The sequence below is a fragment of the Pleurodeles waltl genome, chromosome 8 (assembly GCF_031143425.1).
Source record: "Pleurodeles waltl isolate 20211129_DDA chromosome 8, aPleWal1.hap1.20221129, whole genome shotgun sequence".
Lineage (NCBI taxonomy): Eukaryota > Metazoa > Chordata > Amphibia > Caudata > Salamandridae > Pleurodeles > Pleurodeles waltl.
The window spans coordinates 1161180531-1161206190 of record NC_090447.1 but is presented as its reverse complement, the minus strand read 5'-3'; the positions used below and the strand labels follow the sequence as shown (position 1 = coordinate 1161206190).

General features: G+C 42.7%; 1 protein-coding gene across 2 annotated transcripts in view; it reads right to left on the bottom strand.

The window, feature by feature from the left end:
* Positions 1-11694: 11694 nt before the first annotated feature.
* The window catches only part of LOC138250476 (purine nucleoside phosphorylase LACC1-like), a 72057-nt gene continuing 58091 nt past the window's right edge, over positions 11695-25660 (bottom strand). For both annotated transcript variants that reach the window (XM_069205397.1, XM_069205398.1), the window contains 2 exons: positions 25102-25327; positions 11695-12714 (listed from right to left, as the gene is read on the bottom strand). In XM_069205397.1, the coding sequence (XP_069061498.1) occupies positions 12564-12714; positions 25102-25327 (377 nt within the window). In that variant the 3' untranslated portion in view covers positions 11695-12563. The remainder of the gene's footprint in view (positions 12715-25101; positions 25328-25660) is intronic.

Here is a 25660-nt window from a genome sequence, read left to right as displayed (position 1 = left end):
AATTTTGAGGTTTGCAAAGGATTCTGGGTAACAGAACCTGGTCCGAGCCCCGCAAGTCACCCCTCCTTGGATTCCCCTAGGTCTCTAGTTTTCAGAAATGCACAGGTTTGGTAGGTTTCCCTAGGTGCCGGCTGAGCTAGAGGCCAAAATCTACAGGTAGGCACTTCGCAAAAAACACCTCTGTTGTCTTCCAAAAATTTGGATGTGTCCACGTTGCGCTTTGGGGCGTTTCCTGTTGCGGGCGCTAGGCCTACCCACACAAGTGAGGTATCATTTTTATCGGGAGACTTGGGGGAACATAGATTAGCAAAACAAGTGTTATTGCCCCTTGTCTTTCTCTACATTTTTTCCTTCCAAATATAGGAGAGTGTGTAAAAAAGACATCTATTTGAGAAAAGCCCTGTAATTCACATGCTAGTATGGTCACCCCGGAATTCAGAGATGTGCAAATAACCACTGCTCCTCAACACCTTATCTTGTGCCCTTTTTGGAAATACAAAGGTTTTCTTGATAGCAATTTTTTACTCTTTATATTTCAGCAAATGAATTGCTGTATACCCGTTATAGAATGAAAACGCACGTCAGGGTGCAGCTCATTTATTGGCTCTGGGTTCCTCGGGTTCTTGATGAACCTACAAGCCCTATATATCCCGCAACCAGAGGAGTCCAGCAGACGTAACGGTATATTGCTTTCGATAATCTGACATTGCAGGGAAAAGTTACAGAGTAAAACGTAGAGAAACATTTATGTTTTTTTCACCTAAATTTCAATATTTTTCTTTTTCAGTTGTTATTTTCTGTAGGAAACCCTTGTAGGATCTACACAAATGACCCCTTGCTGAATTCAGAATTTTGTCTAGGTTTCAGAAATGTTTAGGTTTCTGGGATCCAGCATTGGTTTCATGCCCATTTCTGTCACTGACTGGAAGGAGGCTGAAAGCACAAAAAATTGCAAAAATGGGGTATGTCCCAGAAAAATGCCAAAATTGTGTTGAAAAATTGGGTTTTCTGATTCAAGTCTGCCTGTTCCTGAAAGCTGGGAAGCTGCTGAGTTTAGCACCGCAAACCCTTTGTTGATGCCATTTTCAGGGGAAAAACCACAAGCCTTCTTCTGCAGCCACTTTTTCCAATTTTTTTGAAAAAAACAAAATTTTCCCTGTATTTTGGCCAATTTCTTGGCCTCTTTCAGGGGAACCCACAAAGTCTGGGTACCTCCAGAATCCCTAGGATGTTGGAAAAAAAGGACGCAAATTTGGCTTGGTTAGCTTATGTGGACAAAAAGTTATGCGGGCCTAAGCGCGAACTGCCCCAAATAGGCAAAAAAAGGCCTGGCACAGGAGGGGGAAAAGGCCTGGCAACGAAGTGGTTAACAAATTAAGAGTGAAACAGATGAATAGTCATGATTGTTCACAATTGTTTAGTTTAGGATGTTACCATTTCTAGAGGTACCGTCAGCGAACCTTCTGTGCCTTTATGTCCCAATACTTTTAGCAGAACTCTTCGGCTGTGGCTAAACAGTCTTCTCTTCGACATACCTTTCACTGGTGCTTGAAATGCCAAGACCTAGTTTGCAGCTTCTATTAACTAACTGGTTTCCAATGTTGCACATTTCTGACTGGAATATGGGGGTCCCTGTCAAACAAAATCTCTGGGTTATAGAGTTCTACAGCCCAGGAAGATTAAGCTTAGTTGCAGCCCTGGCAACAACAACAAATTATAACTGTTGAGTGGTGTTTTGCAAGAACACCGGAAGGCAACAATATGGCTTCTAAGAAGCACCTCTCAATAAATCCACAATAGTGGCCTTACATCCTACCCAGTTGTTTGAGGCCTAATGCCTTTAGAAAGCAGCTTACCTGTCAAATAGCTTGAAAAAAATGCACATTATTATTATTTCGGGGTTCAAATCATAAATAACCGCATAGGTTGCGGCGCAATGAATTCGAATGGGGACTCCGTGTCTGTCCACGGAGTCGAGTAATCATTAAGTGAGGGTTCACAGAATTCAAAAGGTTAAGAGCCACTGCTCTAGGCAGCTGGAGTAGAGTTGAGAGAATCTTTGTGTCTCAGTTGCTTTGATAGCCATGCTTGTTTGAGAGTGGTGATCTGATGTCTCATTGTATGAGTGACCCTGTAAACCTCACGTGGCAGCTTGTTGACATGCCATTCTACTTGCTCTCAGTTTAAATATCTCCTGGTTTAGATTTGTGTCTCCCTTTCGCCACTTCAAAATCTCCTCCATACACCTCGGTTTCCATAACCTAGCTGTGTTTCAAAATTCTCACCACCTTTCAATGTACTTCTGCAATAAATGTGTGCAAGCTTGATGGGGCAGTGTATATGTCATTTATGTCAATGTGTTGCCTCTCCCACTGGGTGTTCCAGGTCTCCGTGCATATTTTTCTTAGCCAAGGGGATGGTGTATTTCTACAATAGTCAAGGTAATCCCTGCTAAAAAAAAAAAAAGTATATCACAGGACTGTCTCCAAGTGTCCCACTGACGGCCTCGGAAATCAAAATGTAGAAGTACCTCTTTTTTCCGATATCGGGAACTTTTCAGTCGCAATCGGATACACCATCATTCTTTTCGACCACTCTATCTAACCCATAACTTCGACCTACTATCATCCAACTGCCTATGCTTGATAACTTTGACTCCTTCACTGCTACTTACCATTCCTTAACTCTATTCCCTAGTATTAAAAAACCCAGTTTCACCCGTTAAATTATTTTCTTTTAATAATTGTTGCCAATTCTTGGGTGTGGGGACTTGAATATATCTGCTCCTTTTTTTAAAAACAACAGCTACCCAGAGATTTGTAACACCAGATTATCATCAGTGTGGGGGGTAGGGGGGAGAGAGGCCCATCACCCTCTACCAAAATATGTTTGATGGCCAAAGGTAAAAAGAGATTGGTGAGCCCAGGCATCACTACTGACTCACCTTCAGACAGGTCAAGCAAGAATCAGTGGGTAAAAAGGTAAACACTGCAGCATCTTAAAATGCAGGTTGCCAATCCACTACTACCACTAACCAGTTACTGGCAACATCTGTGGTGAAAGACATATAGCAAAGAAGGGGCTAATTCAAACACCTGCTTTACGGCCTCCCTTCACTTGCTGAATAAGTAGAGTAGGGAGAGGACGATCGGGTCGTTTCTGTTCTGACTCTCCTGGTTAATGATCTCAGGCTTCTAATTTGAGGTGCTAAACCGTTAAGTAGCGTGGCTTTTGACGAAACACATATGTTCAACCAAGGGGTAAATTGCATTTTAGAGTTTTAAAAAGGACACTGAAGCAGCCAAAACAATAGGGACTTTTAACAGACATCCTCTCTCTTGAGGTGGGCCACTATAAAGCAAGCCTTGAGGCCCAGAAAAATGGGGGACCGTAATCACCAAAAGCAGCAGTCAGACTGCAACAGGCTTCCTCTTAGAAGCAGTCTGTTCACAGCAGAATCTCCTATTATCTCCTATAAACTGATGCTACAATTGGTCTATAGCAGCTAACATAAAAAGTCATACCACTTTCCCAGTTTCACAAAAAAAGAAAAAAAAAATAACAGAAAAGTAGCAACGTCAGGGGGATTGTTTGGTACCGTTGTAATTCGCAAAGAAAAGATTCTGCATTTTCAGGACCTTTGAACCCCTCAATTGCTACATGCATTCAATATGACTGCATTGAGGAATATAATTTTTGCATGCAAAAGGTGACCGCCTAACAAGTGACTTATCAAGAAGATACTTACTTCCACATTATTACCAAGGCCCCAAAAATAGGTTTGATTTCTAGTAGGAGGCAAAATAATCAAGGCCTTGTTCTGCTGTTTAATTTAAAGTTAGCTTCAAAGATTTTTACCTAATGCTTGTCTACTCCAGCAGCATATTTACAACACAAAAGTGTAAACTATGTCAGAGCTGAATTAAAACTACTATTCAAGTTAGGTATATTTTGGGATTCATTATTCACATACAAAAGTTGTGACAAGGCCATTCTCGGAACAAGAAATCTATTGGGTCTGATATCAACACTGTAAAAATCAAAGGCAACTTAGACGATGTGGCTACAGCAGGAATTTCAGAAAATGATTCTTCTACATCGGATATCACCAGCTTAGACAAAAAGATTAGTAATGAAATGATTGAGAATGATGGTAATGAGTTACTGCTAAATCTAAGGGTTCTGTTATGGACAGTTCAGACTACGCTTGCTGGTGGACAGCCTAGAATTTATTGAGGACGCATTGCTCCGACAGTAGATGGAAATGGAGGATTTCACAATAAGGCAGTGGACACGAGGTACTGTCTTGCAACATATCAACAACCTCCTAGATTTGCAGACAGGGATCATTTCCTTGCCTTAAAGTTTCAATACCACGGACAGTGCAAGGTGGTCTAGACAATACTTCAGCTACGTTTTACTTAAACAAGTAATGAGGAACAAAATCCTCTCCAGGCAGAGAATTTAGATGATTAAACGAAAGGTCAACTTAGCCGCCAAGCACTTCCTAGTAGACTACATTTCAGACAGACTCAGCAGACAGTAATAAGACTTCCACAAAGAGGGATTGGATCAACTCTTTCTAAATGACATTTTTCAGAGTAGGTGTTTCCCACAGATTTGCTACAAATGAAAACAAGTGTAGCATACACCTGCAGGTACATGCACATGGAGTTGGTTTGGAATGTTCTATAGATCACTCAAAGGGACATTCACATTTATGTACACTCTTCAGCCAATTTTATTTATTCCAGGAAAAAAACAAGAACATCACCACTACAAGAAGTTGCTGCTTGATGGTCGCTAGGAAAGTCAGGTACCAAAATCTGAACTCTTGGAACTGTGCCACATAGCTCCTGAAATCTAGGAGTCTCTCACAAAAATGCATGTAGATATTTTAGGAGGTTAGAAGGCACAGTGGAACATTTCGTCACCTTGAGTATTCAAAAATCAGAAAACACCTTTCACTGTCCATGTACAAAATATTTCAAAATACTTCTTATATCTGTTAGATATCTACTTGAGTGATCAGTGTATCAGGCTCTGATGTTTTGGCTCAAAGTCCGGGGTTGACCCCAGTGGACTGCAATGTTTCAGAACACTGAAAAGACCTATACCCCAATGACACTGTATAAAAAGCCCAGCTATACTTTTCTGTCGCTACAGTGCCAGATTCAGAGTTAACTTGGTCTCATGGAATCGTACGACAACATTTCAGGCAAAACTTAAACATGGTTGTCCATCTCAAACACCAATAGCATTCTCAAGGGCAGTAGGTCAGGTATGTTTTGGAAGGGGTGGAAAGGGTGTTTGGTCTTAGCTGGGCAAATGTGTGTTTTGCTCCTGGCTGTCCTAGAAAGAAAATCCCATAATGAAGCGAAATCTTGGTCTACAACAACACAGAAAACGGGATTAAAACCCATTTTAAGAGAAGATTGCTTTAAGAAATCTATGCTATACTCTCAAAGAAGAATGTTGTCAATAGGCGTTGGAGTATGAAGCTTGCACTGTGAACTTAGAAGGCATATACAGCAAGAAAATGCATAACAGGTATTTCTGACAAAGGGCTAGGATTTTTTTTGCATCACAATGTGTGTGCCCTTGTCTGTTTTCTGGACTAAAAAGGCAAAAATCAAAGGACATGTCACCATGACTGCAGAGATAAATAACTGAATACGCAGAGACGTTTAATGAACAGCGTTGCGCCTTTATACCTTGTGAAAGCATCCAAACAGTAGCCACTTTCTAAACAAAATTAGTAATTAAATCAATGTGGCAAAGTAGGCTCAGCCAAGAACAAAATAAGGCTCTCAATTACAAGCTGTTTACATCATGTTATATCAACAGTTTAACCAAATGACTGCTTGAACATTACAAAAAGTTAATGAGAATAAAAAGCAATGTAAAATCCACACAATTCCACATCCTTGATGGTCAGCCGATTGTCAAACCATCAAAAAAATGCTAACTTTACTCCATTTCTTGTTGTAACTTGGTGAAGAACAGATAACAGCTTTTGCAAATAATTAAAGCAGTCTGTAGACAAACTTAACAAGCACTGGCAAAGCCAATAGGTTTCACCCCGGCAAAATATATTGGGTTTGTCAATGTTTTTTTTACATCGTGCACAGCAGTTGAACTGCTGTGCTACATGGCTTCTACAAGGGGGGGGGGAGCGATATGACCTGGTCAGCTTTAACCGTGTCATAGCGTTTACATAATTTAAGCCATGCTCCACAGTAGTGCAGCAGATTGTACTGTATTGTAATCGTATTTATATAGCGCTTACTACCCCTGACGAGGCGTCGAAGTGCTTTTTGATGAGTAGCACGCTACTCTGGAACCCAACAAGAATTAGTGATGATTAGTATCGTTAAATAATGAGTACAGTTTTAGTATTATTAGGAGTTAATTTGAGCCGCGGATATGAGAGTTTGTTAGTTAGATTGACTGGAGTAATGGAGGGGTGGAGGAGGAAAGAAATCCAGAAGTGTTAATTGGGAGTATATCCTTCATTTACTCAACCCAAAGGCTTGGGATGAGTAAAGGGGTGCGGAGGGGGAAGAGTATGTGGAAGGGTTAGTTAGAGCATAGTAGCAGGGTGAGATAAATGCAGGAGAATTTAGTAGGGTTGTGTGGGAGGTCACAGTAGTAGAGTGAGATTTGGTGAGTTAGATGTGGAAGCGGAGGGAAAAGCTTAGGCAGAGATATTTAGGAGATGAAAGTGGTAGAATGGATTTGGGATGAGTCAGTGAGAATGGAGGATAGTTTGATAGAGACATGACATAAGAGTGATGAGTAGATAAGTGTGATAAGATGAGAGCAGGAATTCATAGATATCTAGTATAACAACCCACCCAGGAGCCATGGAATGACCTACGAACATGCCAAGCACAGAAACAACATATACACACACATTTATATATATATATATATATATATATAAATATATATACACACACACACACACACGAATACACACACATATGCACATACAATACATAATTAGAACCATGGGTAAAAAATACTTAATCAAACAGGTTTAAAGAGTGTGTGTGCATTTTATTGTTATGACATAGTAGCAATACATATTTTCTAAAGAAACTATAAATAAATAGAAATATATATATATATATATATATATAAAAAATCAGAAAAAAAATATTTATCAACATAGGCATATGCAGTTCATAGTTGTTTGAATAAGGTGGTTATGAAGGAAAGAGCCAACTCTTGAGTAGTTTTCTGAAGACAAGAAAGTTATCTGTGGCTCTTATAGTTGGGGGCAATGAATTCCATAGTTTGCTGCTTGGACGGAGAAGGATGTACCACCTATTGTCTTTTTCTTGTATGGTGGTGTTCTAAGGCGGGGTGCCAATCTTGAGCGGAGGGTTCTTTGTTGGATGTATTTGGTAATTTTCTTTCTGATAAAAAGCGGTCCTGTTCCATGTATAGCTTTGTGGGTGATACAAAGCAGCTTGAAAGTGCATCTTCTGGCAACGGGTAACCAGTGTAGTGCTCTCAAGGCAGGGGAGATGTGGGCTTGCGGCTTTATATGTAATAGTAGCCTGGCTGCGGAATTCTGGATACGTTGTAGTTTTTTCATAACCGATAGAGATGATCCATGGTAGAGGCTATTGGCATAATCCAGTTTTGATAGTACAAGCGAGATAGTAGCTTGCACCTTGTGTGGAAATCCGAGGTGGGGGAAGATGCGTCGTAAAGTCTTTAAGGTGATGAAGCTTGTGCGTGCTAATTTGTCTACTTGGGCATTCATAGTTAACTTGGAATCCATGGTGATTCCTAGGTTTTTAACTTCCTTGGATAATTGAGGAGGTGGTCCGAGATCGTCAGGCCAGATGCACAGAGGGTCATAACTTTTCCAGTCACCACATAGGAGTATTTCTGTTTTGGAGGTATTTAGTTTGAGATGGCTCCAGGTCATCCACTGATCAACGGCTCTGAGGCAACTGAAGATTTGTGAGTTTTCAATGTTTTTGGGGCATTCTAATGTAAGTAGTATTTGTGTGTCATCTGCATAGTTGTAGCATGTGAGATGGAAATCATTAATCAGTTCTGGTAAAGATATCATGTAGATGTTGAAAAGCAAAGGTGAGATGATTGACCCTTGGGGGACCCCTGCTTTTGTGAGGTAGGGTTCGGATGAGAAGGGGGGCGAGTGGATGATATTCAATCTTTTTTGAAGATAGGAAGAAATCCAGTCGAGAGCAATCCCTTGTATGCCTGCTTTGTGGAGTCTTTGAGTTAGGGTGTCATGGTCAACCGTATCAAAGGCAGCTGAGAGGTCCAAGGGAAGTAGTGCAGCAACTCCATTTCGGTCGACTGTGTTTTTAAGATCGTCCCAGATTGCCATGAGTGCCGATTCAGTGCTTCTCCCTGGGCGGAATCCAGTTTGGAAGTCTGAAAGTATAGAATTGTCTTCAATGAATTGTGACATCTGGGCGAATGCTGCTCTTTCTATCAATTTGCCCAGGAAAGGTCCATTTGTGATTGGTCTGTAGTTGTTGGGGTCTTGTGGGTCTAGGTTTGTTTTCTTTAATCAAGGTTGTATGTATGCCTTTTTCAGGTCTGCAGGAAAAGTTCCTGAAGTTATAGAGTTGTTGATGATGGCTATGGCTTGTGGCTATGTGTAGGGCATGGCAGCGCCTTCTAGTAGTTGCTTGTAAACCTGCAGTTTTTAGAAACTTATGACCATAAGACTTTGTCATCTTACACTGCATTAAGACGTCAGCTCGTCACAGTGACATTTCAGTTGAGAAGTTTTCACTAATCAGAATAATTATTTTTACTTCATTTATAGCTTGCTATAGCGCAACCCGAACATGTAGTAGGTAAAACCTTTTGCTCAAGCTTAACTTTATAATTATGTTTAAGAAATAACATATTGCATAGTCTACAATTCAGTTTACACTTAGAGTAGGCATTCAAATTCAATACTGCTCGAATAAACAAGAGCTATGGCTTATTAAAAACAAAGTGTATCAAATGAAGTGAGCCACAAATACGGTGGAGATCCAAATACTGGTCTAACAAGAAGTCTGGCACACATTAAATTACTTATCGAAAACCATAAACTAGTACGTTTTAGAACTGTTGTTCTCATTAGTAGTGTTTTTATAGTGTGACCTTAATAGCCCAAGATTTTTTAAGTCATTTCCAGAATAAGACGGGTTTCAGGTCATGTGAAATTAAGGGTGTCCAACAGATGTTAGTGATTACATAAACAGACACGCATATTAATTATTCAAATCTTACCCATTAAAAGCTCAGACTTTCAGAGGTCTCACAGACAGAAGGGACTGTGTAGATACCTACCCGCTCATTGAGCGAGTCAGGTTGCTGACGTAACTCGTCTCCTGGTTCAGCGCTTCTTGGAAGGTTTCAAAATCGGTCATCCACTCAACAGCAAAACTGCCATCAATGTGATCAGATGTGCAATTTGTTTAAAAAAAAAATATTAAAAAAAATGACAAAGGTAAGAGATTTCGTTTTAGGCGAAACCTATTTGCTTTGTCAATGCTTGTTATTATAAGCTAGGCTTTTCCACTGTACAGAAGCAGCCAATAAGAAGTGATGTTCCTGGCGGAGTCTTTTGAGAAAGGACGAGTACTGGGATTTAGATCAAGGCTGAGACGTGGCCTGTACTGAGAACCCACGCGCTCCGGAGAAAAGGCATTCACTCTCCTTAAGAGCAGCTGCCACAAAGAGGTTGCACTTTTCTACACGTCTTACCCCAGGAAAAATCGCTCAGTTTCGGGGGAACATCTGAGTACGTCAAAAGGATAATTCGAGGAATAAGTGAGGGGGCAACAGATAGCTTTTAATCGCCAACTGATATTTATTGCAAGAGGTGACATTTTCATCAGCGGAAAATAAATGCTTTGTGGCTACAGAAATAAATCTCATGTTGTACATTATAAAGGGAGCAAGACTGTGTGCCAGGAAGTGTAGCAAGTCCATCGCAGACAGACAAATGGGGCTCAGTGCCATCTAGGGCAGGGGTGACGACCGGGCATAACCCTTTCGACACATAAAACATTTTTTTTTTTTTAAATAAACTGCCAGATCCATTGACATCATGGAAGGAAGAGTGTCATGCTTTTTTAATACTCGCGTCTGTAAATTACTTCTGAAAACTTTCTAAAGAAATGACTGATGTTTTTGGCAACTCCAGTCTGATGACTTCACACGAGCCTTGACAGTGGCAATAAATACATTGCACTTTCAGTTTTTAAGGCTCACGTTACTTGAAAGGGTGAAGCTTTACACTACAGCGGAAGCGAGGGAAGGACGAGGACTGAAATCAGGTCTAGAGGTGAGGAGGGGACGGCAAAGACACGTTCTCAAGAAGAGTCAAGTCAAAAAGGCTCACATTACTCGAACGTGAGAATGCTCCGTGCACAGAGAAGGTTTATGCTTTAGCAGTTGTGAGGGAGGGAGTAGGACTGTGGGGTGAGGGGAGAATCGGAGTTAACGAAAGACATGCACTCAAGAGGAGTCATGTCAATGAAGTGCACATTTCACGAATGAAAGAATGCGCCATACATAGTGAAAGCTTTAGGCTGCGGCGATTGTGAGGAAGACGGACTGAAAACAGCACGGGGGTTAAAAGGGGACTGTAGAGACGTGATCATGAAGACTCAAATGGTTAACATAATAATAGAGTACCTGCGGCCACTGGTTGGACACTATCAACTGGAACGAGTACTTGGTCCAGGCTCCACCGCAGGGCAAAGACGACTCGACGGCCTGGAGGAAGATGGAGCCGAGGAAGAGGCTCTGATGAACAGCAAGCAAGGAAGGAAGGAAACGAGAGTGATGTAAGAGCCATTTGGGAGCCAGCCAATGGTAGGTAATGTTTAGTAATGGGTGAGCTTTAAGTCCCTTTTAAGATTTGTTTTAAATACAATAGATTTCTCCACAGCGCAAGCGCTGTGCAGGTGAAACCTAAAAAAGGAGAAAAGCCAAAAGAACGACGCCAAATCCCAGGCGAAAGAGAGAAATGTCCGTCAATCTCCAGCCATATTCAGTCTGTTCCTCCTTGCATTTGGTCTCCTTACTCCACTTGGTCTTCCCATCATGATGTGTTTTCAGACAATCTAATGATGGCATCTGCAGTGCGCAGCACTGTGGGTTTTGTGACAATGTCAACGTGAGTCACTCAGAAGCTCTAAATTTACTAGAATAAACAGGGTGGCATTCCAAGCCCAATCATGAGATTGTAATAACATGCTCTGCCTGTGAATCTAGAAGTTTCATGTTGCAGAGGGAACCACTTCCAAGTCGAACTAAAATGCTCTGTAAAGCATTAACTGTTTAAGTGGAATTATACTCATTTTTTCATGCAAATTCATCCCCTCCCTTCACTTAGTGTAGTCTTCCCTGGCTACTTTGAACAGGGATGAAAAAATTACCTACGAGATGCTGTAAACAAAAGAGAAAGACACTGCAGCTGAATTGACCAGCTCACCCACACCTTTTCTGCACATAGATAAAATCAAGGGAGGCAGTGGGCACATAGTAAACAATCAGAGGTAGTTAATCAACCAGACTGGATCTGTCTGTTATGACTAATAATCTAACCTAATAAGATATCCCAGTATTGACATTATATTGGATACTGTGAAAAAGGTTTAATCTTTCAAACACATACTAAAGACATTATTGGCAGAGTTGTAATTAAATGTTTATTTTCTGCTTCTTTGCATAACATTTACGTGTTACAGTAACCAATATTTCAAAGTACAATACCTGAGATCCTTAACATCTCAAAACAGCAATACATCCTAAAAGCAGTCAAGATTTAATTAAGTTCATATTTAAAGCACCGTTTACAAATATACCTTGTTAGAAGGCATGTTAAGAATTTTATACTGCGTACTACTGACAAACATGATTTTTAAAAAAATCTTCATGGTTCTTATTGGAAGATGACTACATATGAAAAACAATGAAAGAAATATTTAAAGTTGTGAAAATGGCATGGCTGCACAAACTCAAAATCTCAACCAAGGAACAATCAAGCTCTATATTAATCAGATGGACAGCAAACATAAAACAAAGGTTAGTGGTAACAATTGATATGGGCTTCTGCACTCTGGCATTATGAGTCTGTTATCAGCCCCACCCCTGACAGTTTTTATTATTTTTATTATGGCACATGAATCCTGTTTAAATATAAAAAGTAAGGGAGCAGCCAGTGACCAACTCATTTCCTTGTTTGTGGAAGTCTGTATCTGGTTTAACCATTGATCAAAATAGAGGATGGGCCAGCCAAAACGAATGCAGTAACTAAAGAAAGCAACTGGATGTTTCCCAATTTTTTTTCTTGTCACAAAGAAACAAAGAAAAAAAAAACCCAAACTCTTTTTACTTTATGGAATAGCGCAAGTAAAATATGCTCAATGACTCCAGGGCCTTCATAACTGAGCAAAGTGCTCATGCTCTCGTCTGGTCCAAAACAGCCTCATAGTTGCTCACGGTAGTGTGATAACACAGGGACAGCAAGTACAGACAGAGACCAAGAAGGGTGAGAGTCAGATTTAATTTCGGACTGATATGAAGCCAATCTGAGTTCCAAAATCTGGACCATCACGTAGTCTTGAAAAAAACAAATCAGGGTTGCATGAGGTACAGAGTGAGAGGTCATCTTGAATATTCCCAGCTGGAATTCCACCACGTTCCAGAAGAATCCTGAAGAAAAAAAATAAGACATATTACTCTGTAGCATTTTTGATGTAAAACACTATTTATGACGTGCCTAAAAGAAGATTGGTTCTTTAAATTTAAAATTTAAAAAATCGTGTTTGCATTACTACTGTGATGCCATCTTGACAAAATTCTCTTACGAGAAGCAAAGTTCTTTAGAAGTATGAGTTAGTGCAGTCAATTATGATCTATAAATAGATGAACTGTAGATATTCTTCCAGACAATACTGTTATTTTAAAAATACTTTAATACCCCCAATATATGTAGCAGGATTAACAGACCAGTGGTTCTTAACCTATGGTCCGGGGACCACTGGGGGGAGGGGGGGGGGGGGGTCATGGACACCACTCAGAGGATTCGCAACTGCTTACAAAATTAAATAACATTAACAGATTAATAAAAGTATATATAAATAAGGAAGAAAAATGCCAAATTGAAAGTTTTAAAACGTTCTGTAAGTTTAAACGAATTTGAAATTTGAGACTAAAAATTAACTTGGTATCCTCAGATTGATTTGTGGGACGCAAGTGCATCAAATAGAATATAATATGGGTTATGGGTGGCCTCAATTCAAATTAGGAAAGCTCCAACCTTCCCATTAAAATGAAATATTGTATTTTTATATTGGTTTCTGAACTAAATAAAATATTTCATACTTTGTATATTTGTTTGATGAATGTTTCCCTATTTTTGTGTAGTGTTTTGCGGTTCAAATAATCAAACTGCTTAGGCAAGAGCACCCGGGTTATAGTAATAATTAAGTGAGGGTCCACAGAAGTCAAAAGTTTTAAGAAACACTGATGGACTGTTAAAACCTTTTATAGTTAGCACTAATGAAAAGTGGCAATTTCTTTTTCAAAGCCAATCAGTTGAGTAAAAGTGCAACCTATTAGAGTAGTCCATTTGTGTTGTGTATTAATAAACTTAATTTTAAAATATACTTTGCTTAGATCGACCTTAGAGCCACTTCTTTCCAAGCAACATCCTAATACCCTGCTTTTTCAAGGCCAATTGGAGGACATGCTTAATATTTAAAAAGGCCTGGACCTAAGACCTGAAATTAGCAACAGCAAGTAAAGACTGAAATGTGGTTTTCACACTCAAACTGCACTCTGTATGTCATCATGTGTCATTGTTATCTGGAGCTTCCACGTGGAAACAGACTGAAGTCACAAACGGGAGGATGTTTAAAAAAAAAAAAAGGTCGTTTTTTATTCCCAACTGTAACCATCCATGTTTTGATTATTTCCTGAGAGGTTTAACTTATTTTATGAGTTGGAGATTTCTAGTGAAACTTGACGGCAATTACTGGAGTGCAAACCCAATGAAAACGCAAACATCTACACTTCAATGCCCACATACACAAGTGAGGAGTGCCCCAACCAACTTGGTATCCTTTTGATTCAATACATTTGGGCACTAAACTTATTGGTCTTAGTGATCCCCATAAGTCAGCTTCCCATTTTTTTTTTTTTAGGGGTGGCACAACAAAACAGAGGGTGTCTCACTCACAGAAACCTGCTAGGGATTAAATTAACTATTTAATTACTCTGGAATCGGTTAGTGTCTGTTGTGCGAAGTCTGTATACTATTGCAGGTGCTGCATTTCTTCAAATAAATATAGTGCTTCCACTTTGGAAACTAAAATCAAACATGTTTATTTATGCACCCATTCTATGCAGAGAAGGAAAGCCATAACTGATGTATATAACTACAACGAGCTGTATTGGCAATAAAAAAGTGACCCACACTACTGGGCTCCGGAGTAAACTTTCTTTTGCTATTTGAAACCTTTAGCATCCAACTCAGGTCAAAAACTTGGCTAGGGCCAAATCTTTATACATAGCTCTTTTCTGCAGCCACCTGAACATTTCCATCTAAAGGCCCATAAAGGCTTTTGGCCCCCACTTAAATCACTACCAATATAGGCTGTATGTAATTCAGGTTTGAGTAAAGTTGGTAAATTTGGCAACTTAAAATTTAGTTGACTAGTTCCTTAGAAAATACATGAGCCTGTTTTAACCAGCTAAATTCCCAGTGAATTTAGTGAATAAAGCTTTACGTAAAAAGTATTGTATTCTTCTCTGGGAGTAGGGTTTCTTCAGTAATCTCTGTACCTCGCCTACTTGCATCCTGATAATAGGATATGCATCTGGTAATGCAGAGTCTACCCTTTCCTTCACACAACACACATCCTTTACCTCACTAAAGTCATCTGTAACAATCAGAAAAAAGGGGGTTCACTCAGTCAGCTCAGTGCTTTTCATACTACAGAATCCTGGAAGCTCACCCGATTTGCACATTTCCAAAGGGGTCTGCCTCTTATTCAACAGTCCCTGTACTACCAAATGGACCTTGGTTCACTGAAACCGGAGAGAGGCTATGGATAAATCTAAAGAAGATATACCCAAGGGGTTACCTGCAGGAAGGCTCCCATCACTTTTACCGGTTTCTATCAAACAAGGGGGGGGAGTGGGTAAAGAGGGCCCTGGGGTTTAAGCGTTTCTAAAAGAACAATGGTCCCTCGTACCGTACAAAGGAGAAAGAATTGCACATATGAATTCAATCAGACCTATGAATTTTACCTGATAGACATACAGAAACATTTGTTACGCATAAGTGATACGTGGGACCCTCAAAACTGAAGGAAGAAGACAATCAAGTAAGCACAAATAAAAAAATTAAAAAAACACTCAAATTAATTAAATTTGATCACATTAAATTTCAACAAAGCAACAAACGCATATATGTACAAGAAATCACTTAGGCTTATAGATGTGACCTAATAAAAAGTAATGGTTACATACACTTTATGCAAAGTACCAATGGTCATATACACATCAAAATATTTTAATTATAAAACACCTCATCCAACAACCGCTCCTCCGTTCACCCGGTCCTCCCCACTGTCACCCTCAACATTCTCCCTGTCCACTTCTCTATGTGAGATTCCATTCTTGGAATCCCCTGCTGAGAACACCACAGCTACACTCCCCTTCACATTGCCCCATCTGTCCAAAGCAGAGCTACCTGGGCTTCTTCTTTAGTCAGCTCCTCCTAACACATATCAACCCTCTTGTCAAAGTAACTTTACATATGCAGATGACACTCAATCTTGTGTTGACAATGCTAGTCCATCACAGAAGCCACTCCTAAGATCAGTTAGTAGCATCCATGAATGGTTAATTCCTGTCCATCTTACATTAAATGGAATCAACACCTAAGTATTGGTATGCAGAGAGAAAATCTTCTAGATGTCATAATTCAGCCTAGACGCTATGGATCCTTCTTTTGAACCAATTAAGCTTAAAAGGAGCAATGGAATGGAAAGTGACAACCAACTCCACTTCAGGCCTCACATTTGGCTTTTAGCAAAATTCTTCTATTACCAGCTCTCAAGTCCCTTTATCTAGAAAATAAATCAGGGTGTACCTAGCATACATCTGGAAATAGAGGCGGTAGAGGTTGATGGTCTGAGTTTTTGAGACTGCATATACAAATTAAACTAGAAGGGTGATAATGATTATCCTGTTGTGTAGCAATTTTAGTTATAGCTCCATGCACGTTATTTTAACACACAAGGCCACTGTGCACTTTAACCTAGATATATTTTATTCGGCTTTGCATTATTATTTTTACAATAACCATTTTACGGTCTTGTTTTATTTTCATCTATCTGTTTTGCTTAGCCCAGCACTGTGTACTCAAATAAGACATTATTGATCACTCTGTGCTTCATTCAAGGCTACAGTTTGGTACATTGCTGGTGAACGTGGTAGAAGTTTAGTCTCCAATAGTCGTAGAAAATACACATCCTTACGTAGGGACATTTTCTTAGAACATCAGCTGTGTTATTATGAAAAACGTTATACGTTAAGAGGGAGATTCCAGCCAGGGAACCACGACTGTATGCTTGATTGCTGAATGCTTCGCTACAGATGCTAACACAGACTACAGGCCTTTGCTCAGGTATGAGGGTTGAGGTCTTCCCGGGGGAACCTGAAAGGCAGAATTAGAGCTTAAAATGCTGTGCTCAGATTATGACTTAGATAGGAAATAATCCATAGATCATAGTGACAATATGATAGCGTTTTTCTTATACTTCACTCTTCTCGTCACCATTTTAATACTGTCATGTTGTGTCGTCCTGGTTATTGCAGCTCACGCTTTGCTGTCTAAGATGCAGTCGTTTTATTAAACCAATCATTAAAACATATACTGCTTCCGTTTGTCATCTATAAATGAGACTGAACTGTAAATGAGAGAACCGGATGCGACCCGAGTGACCACGACTTCCCTGAGAAGCCTAATGTGTCATGCGCTCGGCTGCCCAATCATCACTATCCCCTGGTAGAGATGAGGCACTGCTAGTTAGACGGAGCAAAACCTGGATTTAGAGTGACAGGTGTCGCCCACAGTGGGCTAGACTCAGTCTCCCACACCGTGGACGATCTTGCTGCTCAAAATCCAGTAGTCTCATTAGAATAATGAGAGCCTACACGACAATCCCTGGTGTACTCCCAAAAGACAGGTTTCTAGCTGGATTAGTGTGAACCAATCCCGATTAGATGATGGCTGTTAGACAAGAAGCAGCAGCTCCAGCACAGATCTCTGTTTGACAACCTTGTTGACTCCATGAGCCAAGTTACTAGAATCCACTATGTCATATGCAGAAGAGGGATTGCAGAGGATCAATATGCAGCTAAGTGATCTATGAGGATCAAAACTCATACCCATACCCATGTTGCTCCATATGGTAGCGTAAAAAAACTCACAATTCCTAAATACATTAAAAAACAGACCGAAACATCGACTATAGTACAGGGACTCCAGGAAATATTTTGATACGAGCATTGGTACTTCGCATAAAGTGACTGTAACCATTGGGTTTTATTCCGTCATGTATATAAGCCCGGGTGATTTCTTGTACATATATGCGTTTGTTTCTTTGTTGAAAATAAATATGATCAAGTTTTTGGTCACAAGTGCTTTGGTTGTGCTTACTGATGGTCTTGCTCCCTCGTGTTTTGAGGGTCCCACGTTTCTTATGCGTAATAAACATCTATTGATGTCTATCAGATAAAATTAATAGGTGTGACTCAATTCCTATGTTATGTGCAATTCTTTGTCCTTATGTACTATACGAGGGACCATTGTTCTTTTAGAAACCTATCACTTTTACCTGCATAAACCTGTGACTCCTACTCTGCACCACTTCTCGGGTAAATGCCAGACGAACGAGTTACTTACCTTCGGTAACGACTTTTCTGGTGGATACATTAGCTACCTGTGGATTCCTCACCTCATGAATACTCCCATGGCGCCAGCATTCGACGGAAATCTTCTTACTAGTCTCTGCACGTCGACGAGGACGTCACTGTCTCGCACGCGACGCCGTCTGACGTCATACAGGCAATAAGAGGTCCTCGACGACGTGCGGACGTCAGTACCAATCATTTTTTACGTGCATGAGAACAACCAGGCAATGCAATGAAAGAACAAAGCAACATCCATTATATTGTAAAAATACACCACATTGTATGAATAACTGTAAATCTTTTTATGTACATATATATATATATATATATATATATAAAAAACTCTCTCTTTTAAAATATATACACACACCAAGTATATACATAAAGATATATACACATATACCCATATATATATAAATATATCATATATATACATCTATTGCACCCTCAAAGATCAAGAGGAGCGCACTCAAGGATTACTTGGCAAGACCATAAAGGCAACGGGGAGGCGGGTGGGACCGTGAGGAATCCACAGGTAGCTAATGTATCCACCAGAAAAGTCGTTACCGAAGGTAAGTAACTCGTTCTTCTGATGGATACAACTACCTGTGGATTCCTCACCTCATGAATAGAGTCCCAAAGCAGTACCACGCCCGGCGGTGGGTGCCTAAATGGTCAAACCAAGAAATCCTGCAGCACTGACCGTGCAAAATGGCCGTCCCTTCTAACCTCAGAATCTAAACAGTAATGTTTTGCAAAAGTGTGAAGGGACGACCAAGTTGCGGCCTTGCAGATGTCGACCACAGGAACACCTCTGGCTAAGGCCGAAGTGGCCGACTTAGCTCTGGTGGAATGAGCTCTAATGCCCTCAGGAGGATCCTTCTTTGCCAAAGAGTAACATATTTTAATGCAAAGAACAACCCACCTGGATAGTGTTCTCTTGTGGACTGCCTTTCCTCTCCTCTTGCCCACGTATCCAATAAACAGCTGATCCTCCAGCCTGAAATCCTTTGTTCTATCGATAAAGAAGCTCAACGCTCTCTTTGGGTCCAAACGGTGCAGTCTTTCTTCCTCTTTGGAAGGATGAGGCGGAGGATAGAACGTGGACAAAGTAATTGCCTGAGCCAAATGGAAGGGTGAAACAACCTTCGGGAGGAAAGCAGCCTTGGTCCTCAACACCACCTTATCCCCATAAAAAGTTGTATAAGGGGGTTTTACTGATAAGGCCTGCAACTCACTCACTCTCCTTGCTGATGTTATAGCTATCAGGAAGACTGTTTTTAAAACCAAATACCTCAAGGGGCAAGAATGCATAGGTTCAAAAGGGGACCCCATAAGGAAAGTCAGGACTAAGGACAAATCCCATTGCGGCATAACGAATGGCTTTGGAGGATATTGATTTAGAAGACCTTTCAAGAATCTGATAACAATAGGGGATTTAAATAAAGATGGTTGGTCTGGAAGACATATGAAGGCTGACAAGGCCGATAAATAACCTTTAATGGTAGTCACTGCACAACCTTTCTGCGCCAGAGATAGAGCAAAAGACAAAACGTCCGATAGATGAGCTTGTAAAGGATCAATCTGCCTCTCTCCACACCACGCAACAAATTTAGACCACCTATTAGCGTAGATAGATTTAGTGGAGTGTCGCCTGGCCGCTAATATAACATCCACTACCTCAGGCGGGAGAGAGAAGGAACTCAGGTTGCCCCGTTCAATCTCCAGGCATGTAGGTACAGACTCTGGAGGTTGGGGTGTAGAACCTGCCCCTGCGAGAGGAGGTCTGCCCTGAAAGGGAGACGGAGCGGCGGGCACGTTGAGAGTTGGAGAAGGTCGGAGTACCACACCCTCCTTGGCCAATCCGGAGCTATTAAAATTACTAGAGCCCGGTCTCGGCGAATCTTCCTCAATACTCGAGGAATCAAGGGTATGGGAGGAAACGCGTAAAGCAACTGGCCGCACCAGGTCATTTGAAACGCGTCCCCCAACGCTTCCTGCATCGGATACTGAAGGCTGCAGAACAACGGACAATGCGCGTTCTCTCGAGTGGCGAACAGATCTACCCGAGGAAACCCCCACTTCTGGAAGATTAAACGGACTTGATCTGGATGGAGACGCCACTCGTGGTCTGCCGAGAAGTGGCGACTGAGACTGTCCGCACGCACGTTCAAGACTCCGGCCAGATGGTTTGCTATCAAGCAAATCCGATGGTCCTTTGCCCAGGACCATAGTCGAAGAGCTTCTCTGCAGAGAAGGTACGACCCCACTCCTCCCTGCTTGTTTATGTACCACATCGTGGTAGTATTGTCCGTTAGGACCTGTACCGACTGACCACGAAGGGAAGGGAGGAAGGCCTTGAGAGCCAGACGTACAGCCCGTAACTCTAACAGATTGATGTGAAAAATCTGTTCCTCTGGAGACCAAAGACCTTTGATCTCCAGATCCCCCAGATGAGCTCCCCACCCTAGAGTGGAAGCATCCGTTATGACTGTGGCCACTGGTGGCGACTGCTGGAACGGTTTTCCTTGTGAAAGATTGTTGCTTGCAATCCACCACTTCAAATCCACAGCAGCATCTCTGGAGATCTTGACAGTACCCTCTAGATCCCCTCTGTGTTGAGACCACTGCCTTCGGAGGCACCACTGAAGAGCCCTCATGTGCCAGCGAGCATGCGTGACCAACAGAATGCAGGAGGCAAAAAGACCGAGCAGACGAAGGACCTTGAGGACTGGAACTACCGCTCCATTTCGAAACATTGGAACCAAATCCTGAATATCTTGAATCCGCTGAGGCGGAGGAAAGGCCCGACCCAATGTCGTATCCAGTACTGCCCCTATGAACAGGAGGCGCTGAGAGGGCTCCAGGTGAGATTTGGGCTCGTTCACCGAAAAGCCCAGGTCGAACAACAACTGGGTTGTTGACTGCAGATGACGCAACACAAGCTCCGGGGACTTGGCTTTGATCAACCAATCGTCCAAGTAAGGGAATACTGCTATCCCCTTCCTTCTGAGCTCTGCCGCAACCACCAACATCACCTTCGTGAAGACTCGAGGTGCTGAAGTAAGACCAAACGGAAGGACCGCAAACTGGTAGTGTTGCGATCCCACCACAAACCGGAGATACTTCCTGTGTGACTTGAGTATCGGGATATGAAAGTAAGCATCCTGCAAGTCGACAGACACCATCCAGTCTTCCATGTTCAACGCCAAAAGCACCTGTGCTAGGGTCAGCATCTTGAACTTTCCCTGCTTGAGGAACCAATTCAAGATCCTCAGGTCCAGAATTGGTCTCAAACGACCATCCTTCTTGGGAATCAGGAAATACCTTGAGTAAACTCCTTGACCCCTTTCCTGCTCCGGGACCAACTCCACCGCGCCCTTTAAAAGGAGGACTTCTACCTCCTGTTCTAGCAACAGGAGGTGTTCTTGTGAACAATACGAAGGGCGGGGCGGGATGAGGGGCGGAAACTCCCGAAAGGGAAGGGTGTAGCCTTTTCCCACAACACTGAGAACCCAAGTGTCCGACGTAACAGTCTCCCATTTGGTGAGAAAATGCTGTAATCTTCCCCCTACAGGAGAGGAGTGAGTGGGAAATGGTGGAAGCCTAAGGCTGCTTCCCCTGCTGCACCCCGCCAAAGGATGAGGAAGAGGCAGAGTGCTGCTGAGAGGCTCCCCTGGTGCGGACACTACCCCTCCCCCTAAAAGATCTATAGGGATGGGAAGAGGCAGGTTGCTGATATCTTCCCCGAAAGGAAGAGGAGGAAGAGCCACGCCCAAATCCACGAAACCTCCTGAAGAATCTGGAAGAGGCCGTGGAAGAAGGAGCTTGGAGTCCCAACGACTTAGCCGTGGCCCTGCTCTCCTTAAAACGTTCCAAGGCCGAATCAGCCTTAGCCCCAAACAGTTTGTCCCCATCAAACGGGAGATCCAACAATGTGGACTGTACATCTGCCGAAAAGCCCGAGTTACGGAGCCAGGCCTGTCTCCTTTCCACCACAGTTGTGCCCATTGCTCTGGCTACCGAGTCGGTGGTATCCAGTCCCGTCTGGATAATTTGGGTCGCAGCAGCCTGGGCATCAGAGACAAGATCCAAAAGACCCTGGGGAAGCTCTGTAAACGAAGAGGAGATGTCATCCATCAGAGCATGAATATACCTCCCCAGGATACAGGTCGCATTAGTGGCTTTTAACGCCAGACTGCAGGACGAAAAAATCTTCTTCGACTGCGCCTCTAGCTTTTTTGAGTCTCTGTCCCCAGGCACCGTCGGGAAAGAACCAGGCGCTGACTTGGACGAACAGGAGGCCTGCACAACCAAGCTCTCCGGCGTAGGGTGCCTAGATAGGAAACCAGGATCAGTTGGAGCCGTCCGATACCTCCTGGCCACGGCTCTGTGAACTGCTGGGGAAGATGCCGGCTTCTTCCACACCTCTAAGACCGGATCCAGCAGAGCGTCATTAAAAGGTAATAGAGGCTCCGCCGCGGCTGAGGCCGGATGCAACACCTCTGTCAAAAGGTTTTGTTTCGCCTCCACCACCGGCAAAAGCAGGTCCAAAAAACTAGCTGCCTTCCGTACCACTGTATGAAAGGAAGCAGCTTCCTCGGTATATTCCCCCGGGGACGAAAGGTCCCACTCAGGGGAAGTGTCCAGCCCACTGGCCGACTCCAGTCCACGCAGCCCATCACCCGAGTCCTCTAGCTCTCCTTCCTCTAGGGCTCGTTGGTACTCCTGCTCCTCTAGTACCCGGAGAGCACGCCTCCTTGAATGCAGTCGTTGCTCAATCCGCGGAGTCGACAACACCTCCGCCGAAGTCGGAGATCGGCGCCGATCTTCCGAAGCCACCGACGCCGCATCCGGCGCCACAGGTAACTTCGGCGCCGACTGAAGAGCAGATGAAACGGATGGACCCACCGGAGTCACAGGCCGAAATCTCGACGTCGACGGGATGGAAATCCCTGGGGCCAATCCCTCCGAAGCCATCGGAGCGGCCACCGGCGCCGACACTAGCGCCGAGCCCACGTTCCCAAACGGGAGAAAGGGCATAAAGGGTGCCGGCCGAAGAGGCGCAGGATCACCCAAAGAAAAGGCCAAAGGCCCAGCCGGAGCACCCCCTGGAGCCATCTGTTGGAAGATGGCATACATCGCATTCAAGAATGCGGAACTATCGGCTCCAGGGGTGGGAAAAGCCGGATACTGGGGTGCCTGACTCGGAGGCGACCCCGACGCCGGCCTCGGCGTCTGCGCCGGAGAAAACACCTGAGGCTCCAATACCTCAATCACCGACGCCTGTCCAGGCGAAGTTGGAGACGTCGGAGAGAGCAACGGCGTCGAAGGATGCGGCGTCACCGTGGGGCTGACCTCCCATGTCCTCCGGCGCCGATCCGGAGACCTGGAACGAGCCTCCCTTGAATGACGCCGAGATTCTCTACGGCGCCGGGAGTCTCGATGACGCCGATGTCTTGGAGAAGACTTTTTCTTGTGATGCTTCTCCTTTGACTTGGCCATAAACAGCTTCGCCTCGCGTTCTTTAATGGCCTTCGGATTCATGTGCTGACACGAATCACAAGTCGAGACGTCGTGGTCGGAGCTCAAACACCAAAGGCAATCGGAATGAGGATCCGTCACCGACATCTTGCCTCCACACTCACGACAAGGCTTAAATCCAGACTTTCTCTGCGACATTATTTCCACAGAGAAAGAGTACGCAGCAAGATATACACTGTAACCGCAAGAGTAACAGTTGCTCCCTCGAAGATAACCGTTTCGAATGCACGGAAAAAAGGGAACTGACGTCCGCACGTCGTCGAGGACCTCTTATTGCCTGTATGACGTCAGACGGCGTCGCGTGCGAGACAGTGACGTCCTCGTCGACGTGCAGAGACTAGTAAGAAGATTTCCGTCGAATGCTGGCACCATGGGAGTATTCATGAGGTGAGGAATCCACAGGTAGTTGTATCCATCAGAATCCCATCTCTTCTCTCGTATTCTTAACTTCTCAACCAAAAATTACACCACAGTCAGTTCAACTTTGTCTAGCACTTGAATAACAGCACACATAAACAACAGTCAAACAAATAAACAGTGGAACAACCCTCAAATTCCTAATTGGTAAAAAAAAAAAAAAGGCCACTGTGGAAAGACTAAATTACACTGAATCACCAGACAGGGTATCACAGCATCACTCCTGTTGAAAAATTGATAATTATGTAGACGCGTCACCCTCATAAGAGCTGTGCAAGCTTAGAGACAAAGGAAATAAAACTCACATTTTTAATAATGGGCTATATTCAAGAGATGAGGCTCATGCAGTAGCTGTCAGATAGGAGCGTGTCAAAGGCCAGGTAGGCTACCAGGTTATAATAAAGCCTGGGCTGAACAGTGTCTACTGCAGCCATGACTGATTGTGACAACAAATTAAAGACGAAGCATCTGGGAGGTGCTGGCTCAGTGTCCCCAAGGTGCACACTGTGTGAACTGTCCCTGCAGTGATGTCTGTCAGCTGCAGTACATTAGTGTCAAAATGCATTTTTGAATGTTCAACAAAACATAATGCAGCAGGCACAGACATAAGGCTGTTGAACTTAGAATAATAACAGCCTAGTAGGTCTCTTAGTCATAAGGTTTCTGAAATTGGTGGCAACTATAATAGAATTCCTTCAGCCTTTTGGAATCAGATCATAAAGCCTGAAGCCGCTAGATCAGAAACACACTGTCAATAATTTCATAATCTTGGATGAATTTCAGGAGTAATGGGCACTTTAAGATTGTAGAATATGGATGCAACAGAAATTAATCTGAAGAAAAAAAAAAGTCTGACTGACATTTCTCGGATTTCTTTTTTCATGTGTGGTGGGAGCAATTGTTCTCACATGCGTGATGGGAGCAATGGGTGAATTGTAATGGCACAAGGACAAAGTGATTTTCCCCAAGGTCGCAATTTGATAATCTAGGAAAATTCGGGATTCCCACTCAGGTCTTAGATCCCTGAACAGAAACTTGACAAAATCATACTGTCTGCTAATTAATTCAATACCAATCACTTTGAGCACAGACACCAGCGGCTAATTAAATTATACCTAAAGTGAAAAAAAAAAAAAAAAAAAAAAAACTCACCTTGTTGCTTTTCGTATATCGACATAAGGTGTCGGTGACTCAAAAAGACGTACACATTTTGGATCCATTTCATAGAATGCCCTGGCTTCTTCCTTGGGCAATGTAAAGCAGCATGGACCAACAGAAGGGCCCAGAACAGCAAGTATGTCCTTAATACTGCACCCAAATTCTTTCACCATTGAATTTACTGTTGCCATTGCAATTCCAAGTAGTGTGCCTTTCCACCCTAGAATACAACAGGAATGTAAATGTAAATCATTTTTTAAAAACTTTTTGAAATTAAATTAAGATTTTAAGCATTACCTGTGTAGGTAATCGCCATTAAATTACGTTTTTACCCTTATATACTGTATTTGCACAGGATAAATAATTAAAATATTAGAAGATGCCCTCCACCTAATTATACGATCACCTAATCCACAGGTAGTTGTATCCATCAGAAGCATCAGCTTAATCACTGAGGACGATTAGATTTTTCCCAGGCCGGTTCAATGAAACCCAGTCAAGGCAGAGAAAACATTTTGTGGCCACTGTTGGCCTGTTCGGCCTTCCTCCATTT